This window comes from Trifolium pratense, linkage group LG5 (assembly GCF_020283565.1).
Source record: "Trifolium pratense cultivar HEN17-A07 linkage group LG5, ARS_RC_1.1, whole genome shotgun sequence".
NCBI lineage: Eukaryota > Viridiplantae > Streptophyta > Magnoliopsida > Fabales > Fabaceae > Trifolium > Trifolium pratense.
In genome coordinates this window covers 30,721,844-30,731,528 of record NC_060063.1, presented here as the reverse complement: position 1 = coordinate 30,731,528, position 9,685 = coordinate 30,721,844, and the positions used below count along the sequence as shown (strand labels likewise).

General features: G+C 33.7%; 1 protein-coding gene across 1 annotated transcript; it reads left to right on the top strand.

The window, feature by feature from the left end:
* Positions 1–551: 551 nt before the first annotated feature.
* Positions 552–1,698, top strand: LOC123882801. The gene has a single exon (XM_045931399.1). It carries the CDS (start codon positions 569–571, stop codon positions 1,598–1,600), a length of 1,032 nt encoding a protein of 343 aa, XP_045787355.1. The 5' UTR covers positions 552–568; the 3' UTR covers positions 1,601–1,698.
* Positions 1,699–9,685: the final 7,987 nt, after the last annotated feature.

The following is a 9,685-nucleotide window of genomic DNA, read 5'->3' as shown; positions in this document are numbered from 1 at the left end:
GGAGATCATCCAAATCCCACATAATACACCTATCAAAAATGTTGGAGATGAAGAAATTCCATCCTTACCAACTTGACTAACCTTCATTGATATAACTCTATATTTTATAAAAAAAGTACAATTAACCAATTATAATCCGGTAAAATTTATGGATGATCTATACGATATAAACTTTCAATCCAACAGTGAATTTCGTAAAATTCATATTCGGTATATCACTTGTTCACGGTGGACCACTTGTGAAGGTGGTCCACCGTAGCATTAGCTATTATAATCATAAGTGTTTTCCGGTCCTTGCTTATCTAATACAAAAAGTCAACTATACCTAAGGGGAAAAAGTTATACATTTAACTATATACTAAACATGATTAAAAAAAAAACTATATACTAATCAGAGAACATGGTCCTCACGACTAAGATATGAATGATCATGCAGGCATTACACAAATATTTTACATTTCATGTCTCTTCTTTATTTAGTCAAAAAATGTCTCTTCTTTATAAGTAGTGACCTACACTTTGGCCTTCCACAACTCCAAATTTCACTTTCCACCTCAAAATCTCAATCATGGAGAGCTTCCAAAATGAAAAACAGATTATGGTTGATCCACATTCATTGAGAAATTCACCTAGCAAAAAAGGGTATAACCAAGAAACTAAAAAGTTGCCAACTATAATCACTACACCCCCTACTACCCTTTTGCACCCTCCAACACTACAACCTCCAAAGCTAAGATTTTTAAGCCTAAGTCTCCCAAATTCAGTAAACTCATCACCACGGTTTGATTCGGTCGAAAAACCGAAATTCAGTAGTTCGGAACAACAATGTCAAGAATATACTACTAATGTGACCACTACACTTCAAGAGCTTCTTCAAGAAGCTCATTTTGGGAAGAGCAAATCATGTGGTGATGGAAGAGACAGTGCTTCTTTGGAGGAATTTGATTTTGATCAATGGTTGACTAAACTAAGTACAAAAGAGTTAGAAAAATGGGAGTGGCATTATGGTACTTTCACAAAAACAGAACAAGAACATGTTATTAAGGAAAGTCAAAGTCCTAAGAATGTTTTCAAACAAATGAAAACAACAACTACAACACATGATGGATTCAAATGCAATGCTCTTTGTCTTTTTCTTCCTAACTTAGTTGGTAAAATAAAACCAATTAAAACAAGAAAAGAAGTTACAGAAAAAGTAGCTGCAACAATGTCTAGGAATGTTTCATTGGAGAATTTTGAATGTGGCTCTTGGGCTTCTGCAGCTATGTCTCATGAGATTGATGGAGATTCTAATAACTCTTACTTTGATCTTCCATTGGAATTAATGAAATATAATGCTTCTATTGAAGTAGATTCACATTCACCTGTTGATTGTTCTGCTGCATCTTTTTGTTATGAAAAAGAAATTAAAGGGGTTTTGAAAAATGGTTCAGCTAGAGGGAGTGTTAGAAAATCGGATGCGTCACCACGACACGTGCGGTTTTCTTTATCATCTTCTTCTCCATCATACCCTGCATCTCCAGCATTTTGTATTAGTCCTCGTTTGAAAAAAGCTAGAGAAGATTTTAATGCATTCTTAGCAGCAGCACAAACTGCATGAAAGTGTTGGAGATTGACTTCATGTTTTCAATTTTATGATCATTTTTGCAAGAGTTAGCTTAAATGTTAAAATCATGAGTTTTTAAAGAAATTAGGAAGTAGAGGGTAGTTTTGTTTATGATGCAAATAATATTTCATGGTTAATGTGTAATCAAAGATGTAATATGACTATTTAAGTTCTGTAATCTCTTTATTTGCGAAATAAGTCTCTTTATGTTAAAATTTGTCAAAAATATTAAAGTACACTATTTGTTTATGTCTACAAAAAAGAGTTGATTTTGTGAAAATAAAATAAAATTAGTTTTGCTTATATTCATTTTTTTGTTTGTTAACTCTCTTGATTCTAGAAAAAAGGATCAATAATTCAGAGTTCGATTGCGAAATAAGTAAAGCTCGGCCAATAATTGTTCCTACCAGTAATCAAACTCAAATTTTCTCGAATGATCATCTTCTAAAAAACTCATTTATCACTTGAGTTCAATGAATTTTATCTCGCTGATATCTCTAATACATTTTTTACTTTAGGTAACACACTCACATGCAACATTTCTCAAAAAGTGTAACATATTCTTTGAACAGTAAGTATGCTCTTGTGACAACTCTTTTTAACCTTTTTTTTTTATACTTTTTATTACTTGTATCCGGCTCACTAAACCGCAGGCTCACCGTCAGCTGAAGATCTAACTGTAATATTTTCTAACAAGTTTAGCGCCAATCACCACTATCATTTGACCAATTGGTAACTCTTTAATTTTTTTCAGAGTTCCTTCTCTTATTATTTCTCTCAAACTGCGGGTGGGGATTGATTGCGTTTCAAAGCTTCATTGCGCGCGCGGGGATTAAGTTCAAAAACAGTCTCAATTCAACTTAGTGTCCCATTCGTCCACCACTGTCTTCTTCTACCTCCGCATGTATTCCTTCACCGAGTTCCCATTGAGTTCCCATGGCGTCTTATTCATCGATTCCAACATCTTTGCTTCTGCAATTTTACTTCGATTTAGTTTGCTCTAAAAATCTTTAATTCAATTTGGCGTGCTCAATCATCTTCTCGATTCGGTTTACTCTTGATCGCTGTTCTCCACGGTTTGTATCACCATGTCTTCGCCCAAGGTAATCTCATTGTTCTAATACTCCCTCCGTCCCGTAATATAAGGAAAAAAAACCTCTTTTTATGTTGCAAAATATAAGCAAAAAACAACTTTTTTTTAATATTAAAGTTACAAAATCACCCTTAGTCATAATTCACTATTGTTTAGTTTCCCAATAAACTTTTGGGTAGTTAGCTTCTTTCGATATGACTTTTTAGCTTTCATCATTTAAAAAGCTAATTTTTTCAATTAACAAGAAGTAATTATAACAAGGGTAATACGGGAAACTTAATTGTTTGTTTTGATAAAATTTAGAGTTTCTTAATAAGTGTTAAAACTTTTTTTTTGCTTATATTCCGGGACGGAGGGAGTATATTGCTTTCTGTTTTGATTTTGTTGTTGTTTGTTACGGCTCATGGATGATGCTTATTTTCTGTTTGATAAAATGTTTCAACCAACCTTCTATAGTAGAACAAATTGAACACTTTCTATTGTGGAAAAATAATTCAACATTGCCCCTTGCTTATGATTCTTTGATTGTAACCCTCTGTTTTAATTAGTTTATTTTCAAATAGCACGAATGAATTGAGTTTTCTACGAGGTTTAAGATGTTGGTTATGTTCATTAAAGAGAAAGTTTAGAAGCTTGTATAGACAAAAATAATCTTTCTTGCAACTCATTACTACTAAGTGGTATCCATCTTCTTATGACTTGAATCTTGATAGTTGACAGGGGGTGATTGCGAAGATGATCACTATACTGGCCACAACAGAGACTGCTAAGCTAAGACTATTCAACTTCATTTTTGGCCTCTTAAATATCAACATGGCTTTGAATTTCTATAGAATCAGTTTTGGTAATGCAATAAAGAGGTATTATGCTACTTAGGCATTGGTTGAAAGTTTGAAACAATAGCAACCAGCTATCCTAGGTTCATTTGAAACATCAACAAATTATTTAGGCTCAACTTGGAATTTAAGCATACCTAGTTGACTTCGGACCAGCATTTCTTCAAGTTCTATTAAACAAACCAAGCTACTTTTAGATTAGTTAAATTGGATAATTTTTCACAATTCAATGAATCAACACATATAGCCTGTTTTCCAACTTACTTCCATTTAAATCCGTAATTCCTTATACACACCGTTCCTTGTTGTAGTTGCTGTAGTAGATCTATAGGTAATATTCTGATATCAATGCACACTTTGAACTTTGAGGGGAGACTAGATATAAAAAACTTATTCAGCTGACTCATTTTGTTAAAACTTCATCACTTGTGCTCATTTCAACTTGTTTTTAAATTGATATATTCAGCTGGACTCATTTTTAACACTAGTCCTTCAAAAAGTTTAACACTAGTAATTCTTTTAACATTTCTTGAAGTGTTACACTGTTACCATTGTAATTTTATCATATATAACTTTGAGATTTGCATTATCACTTGATGCATCATTTTCTTCGTTTTGTTCTTATATTTCAATTCTAACTGTTGTTTAACCACTTGATGCATATAACTATGATATTTAGTGTCACTATACTGTACAAATTTAGTGAAAGGATGAAGCTAATAATATTTTTAGAGTGATTAGATGAAACTCATAATATGTTATTATTGATAGAGAAGAGATCAAAATATGGTGAGAAAAGGAAATGTTGTAAATAAATAGTAAATATTTTATTATTAGGAGCAATCTTATATTTTTATTAGTATTATGTATTTGGCCCATGAGCCCATTAGGTTAGAATAGCTTATATAAACACATTAGTGATTGTACATTATTCATAATATGAAATATAATAATATATTCAGTTTTCACAGGAAATTATATTATTTATGATTAGATGAAAACTGTGATACCAAACTAGAGCTATAGCTCCTCAGTAGAGAAAGGTTCTCAACAGACCCTGCCCCATTCCTATAACGTGGCTGTATGTAGATAAACGAACAACCAAAATTGCTTCAAAACCATTGCTTTTAGGCAAATTGGTAATGAAATCCATAGAGATCTCACTCCACACCAAAACCGGAATAGGCAGAGGTTGTAAGAGGCCATTGGGTGTGGTGGCAGCATATTTTTGCCTTTGGCATGTATCACAAGCCTTGACAAAATCTTGTACACTCTTCATCATGCCCTGCCAATATAATGTGCCAGCCATTCTTCTATACGTGCGAAGGTAACCTGAATGTCCCCTATTTGGAGAAGAGTGGAATTCCTTGTGTAACTCATTAATGAGGACAGATTTCCCAGGAATAGCCAATCTGTTCTTATAAAATAGAATACCTCCTTTCAAAGAAAAACCCGGTTTTGCAGTGGGATCAGTTTTCAAGGCTTCCACAATACGATACAACACTGGATCCTGTAATACTTCTTGTTGCAGCTGTCCACCCTGTTGCCAAATTTGGTATGAGCGCATAGTCGAAACTTCTGTCTCCCCGTGTTGTCTAGAAAGGGCATCAGCAGCCTTATTTTCCACTCCTATTTTTTACACCACCTCGAAATCAAACCCAAGCAACTTCACCATCCATTCTTGTTGATTTGCAGTTGTGATTCGTTGATGCAATAGATGCTTCAGACTTTTCTGGTCAGAGTATACTACAAATTTATGTCCCAACAAATAATGTCGCCAATGTTGGATTGCCAAAACTAGTGCCATTATCTCTTTGTCATAAGCAGATTTAGAAAGTTTAGTAGGAGAAAAAGCTTTGCTAAAGTAAGCAATTGGATGCTTCAGCTGCATCAAAACTGCCCCCACTCCTTTCCCCGAGGCATCACATTCCATCTCGAAAGGTAAATCAAAATTAGGCAAAGCCAAAACTGGGGCAGTAGTAATTGCTTGCTTAAGTTGTTCAAAAGCCTTTCAGCTGCTGCACTCCACTGAAAACCGTCCCTCTTTGTTAAATCAGTCAACGGTTTAGCAATTTTTCCATAGTTTGAAATAAACTTTCGGTAGCACCGTGTCAATCCAAGAAATCCACGCACTCCTTTGACATTTTTGGGAACAGGCCACTGTAGCACACTGCTCACCTTAACCGGGTCAACAGATAACCCATCATATGAGATCACATGGCCTAAGTAATCCACCCTCCTTTGTCCAAAACCACATTTTTAACTATTGGCTACAAACTGATGTCGTTTTACTGCCTCCAGATGTCCTAAATGAGTTGTCCAGTCAGCACTATACACAAATATATCATCGAAGAAAACTAAGACAAATTTTCTTAAAACAGGTTTGAAAATAGCATTCATTACCGCCTGAAACGTAGCTGGTGCGTTAGTAAGACCAAACGGCATGACCAAGTACTCGTAATGGCCCTCATGAGTACGGAAGGCTGTTTTGTGAATGTCACCATCATTCATACGAATCTGATGATATCCGGCCTTTAAATCCAACTTAGAGAAGTAGCTCGACCCATGTAATTCGTCTAAGAGCTCGTCCACCACCGGAATTGAGTATTTATCTGGTATTGTCACTTTGTTGAGAGCCCGGTAGTCAATACACATCCTCCATAATTTATCCTTCTATTTGACTAGGATAACCGGACGAGAGAAAGCGCTAGTACTGTTACGAATCAATCCCTGTTGCAACAACATTTGAATTTGTCATTCAATCTCGTCCTTTTGATGATGAGGGTACTGATAAGGTCGGAAGTTGACAGGTCCAGCTCCAGGCATAAGCTCAATAGAATGACTGGTGTTGTGGTTTGGAGGAAGACCTTGAATTTCAGCTAACGTCACAGCAAATTGATCCAGCAGTAATAACAACTCAGAGTTTTGAGGTTGAGTAGGCCCTTTTTTATCACCACCAGTCACTTCTATGCTAGATGACCAACAACACCCTTCAACCATGGTGGCAGGGGATATTAAGCTTTGAAAAGAGGTTGTTCTGTCCTCCAAAGATTGACCCATGTTTGAATGCCATCTTAGGTGCTTTAGGGGCACGACACATCAACAACGGTAGGTCGGACCAATTGATAGAGCAGAGATCAAAATATGGTGAGAAAAGGAAATTATATTATTTATGATTAGATGAAAACTGTGATACATAAGCAGAGCTATAGCTCCTCAGTAGAGAAAGGTTCTCTCACTGCCTAACCATAAAGGTGATTACAATATTCAGTGATATCATAACTAACTCCCACTACACTATTTATTCAAGAGAATATCCTAACAAACTTCCACCTCAACAGTCACACTTAGTGATTCCTCTCTTAGCCCTCCTCTCATACACACGCCATATTTTTTGGGTCCAACATCATTCTTACTAGCCAATACATCCCCTTCTCCATGGACAGACCCAGCCCCATTCCTATCAGTTATCTTCATGTGAATTTCAATCATAATTTAGAATAGTAAAAGCATTGAACTTCGATCTGTCAATTTAGCTTAATTACATGATAGGATAGTACAGGTTTTGATGTGGTGTAAAGATTGATTTTTTGCATCTTTGGTTGGGATTGGTAACGGTAGTTTGGTAATTGCTTGATTCAAGTGTTCATTCTTTTATTAAAAAAGAATTTACCAGAATTGACTGTGCTCAAAAGTTACTTAGTTTGAAGTATATGCTAAGTTATATTTTGATTTTTAATAATATTAATAATTAGGATTTTAGACCAAAAAAATATTTGGAATGTTAGAATAGTTGTCAATTATGCTTTAATGCACCGTTTTATCGATATGCCTTGTGCACTGTTTTGTTTCTATGCCCATTATGTCAACAAACAAGAGTATGTTTGGTTTCTATTTTCATTTTCTGATTTCATTTTTCATTACAAAAACAGCACTTTAGACTCATGTTATTTCAATTTTAAATTTTTTTATATAGGAAACAGTGTCTCTATTCTCTCGTCCTTGATCAGGTTTATCTGGTGGTGTTAGATTTGTCAAGTTTAGCAAGTTTAGGGGGAAGTTAATGATTACTTATCCGGGGTTAAAATGTCCAAATATATGTTTATTATCCATATTCCATAATGCTTAGGGCCCGTTTGGTGCACAGGATAAGAGACAGGATAGGATAATTGTATCATATCCTGCCGCAATCCAGTGTTTGGTGATACAGCAGGATATGATACGTTAATCCTGAAGCTTATCCTATCCTGTCTCTCTAGTTATAATTCTTATCCTGAATTTGAGCTGGGTTACCAGCAGGATAGGATAAGAAGAAAAAAAAATTACTGATTTATTTTATAAAATATATTTTAAAATACATAAAATAAAATTAATAAAATATAAATAATAAAATAATTAATTTTTAAATATATATGATTTTCTCACAGGGGTAATTTTGTAATTTATATTTTCTAAAAAATCAAAATTTTACTAAAATTATAATATTTTAAAGTAAAATGATTATTAAAAAATTGACAAATAGGGATATTAATTTAAATTTTATAAAAAAATTAAATATAATTCTTTTGCAATAGTAATTTTATTATTTACGTATGAGATATATCATATATTTATTTGGCTTATCTAACATGTATATATTATTGAGTATTTATTTGATCATGATTCATATAAAAAATTAAATTTGATTATTTTCTCATGATTTTTATTTTAAATTATATAAAGTTATTTGATTACTTATTTATATTTTTTATTTATAAAATTCAAAGTATTACAAAATAATTTTAAAAAAATAACAATTGTTTTACAAGAGTAATTTTGTCAATTAAATATGTTATATATCTTATCATACTATTATGAGCAAATATGTATTAAAAACAAAATATAATAGTTATCATGTTTGTTATCCTGTGTGCACCAAACATAGGATATGATAACTGAGTATAACTGTTATCCTGCTGTTATCCTATCCTATCTTTATCCTGTTTTATATCATATCCTGTCACTATGCTATCCTACGCACCAAACGGGCCCTTATTGTGTGTGTTGCACGTCTATATTCTGTGACGATACATGGATTTGCTATAAATATTGATTGTATAATGGAATCGCTGGATCATTTTGGCAGGTTATGGAACAAAAGAATTCAGCCTTCATGCAAATGTTTCAAATGTCAAACTGATACCTAATGGTGGTCATAAGGGCCTGATGGATATTTTTCATTGTATCCTTTCATTTAAAAAAAAAAAAAAAAAACAACGGCACATTTTCTAACTAAATATGATTTTTAAGAAATATCTTGGATGAAAATCCGGGATGTTACAAAAAGCAACAACATCATCTGAAGACTTCAGAATTCTACCATGTCGAGATGTATCTCTTTTAATTCATTTTTTTCTCTTCACTTATCATCCCTATTGGTTTTCTTGTGTTTTCCTTCTTTGAATTTTTTTCTTTTTTATATAGATGGAACACTACACTATAGTTTTGTATTTCAGAAATTTTGAACTAATATAAACAAATTTTGCGCACAGGTGCGCGCGTCCTTTTCCATGCCTTTTTGTTATACTAAAACAATGTGTTCTGGTATTTACAAGTTAAAGTTGATTTTCCTTTATAATGTTCTACGTTTTACTGTTATGAGTTACAATACATTTTTTTGCAATATGCCTTTTATTGTTGATTGATTCTTGAACTTTTGGTTGGCCATTCTCACCAAAATGAGCATCCTTGAAAATAATGAACAATTTTGGTCGAACAATCACCTGGCCCGTCGAAACAATCATGTTTAAAAACATAATACTTGCTTATAAAACTGATATTGAATACTTAATGAACTCTTTTGCAGGAACACTAATGGCGGCTATCATCTTCGTGTTCACCGCGGCCATATTAACTACGGCGGCGGCAACACCGCTCGTTTTTATGCTCGAACAAACTTTTCCGTCAAATCACGGAATTGACTTGGACCAGCTACGAGAAAGAGACGCATCTTGGCACGGCAGAACTCTCATGTCTTCAGATGGTGTCGTTGCGTTTCACCTTTATGGTACAGCGTTGCATCCTATCGGGTACAAATCTCCTTTGCAATTAGCTTTTCCTTCCTGTTTTTGTGTTTGTTTTTTGTTAGGTTTTTTTTTTTTTTTTATTTCT

Coding starts and splice junctions, on each gene's coding strand:
- LOC123882801 (XM_045931399.1), top strand. CDS start 569: ATGGAGAGCTTCCAAAATGAAAAACAGATTATGGTTGATCCACATTCA.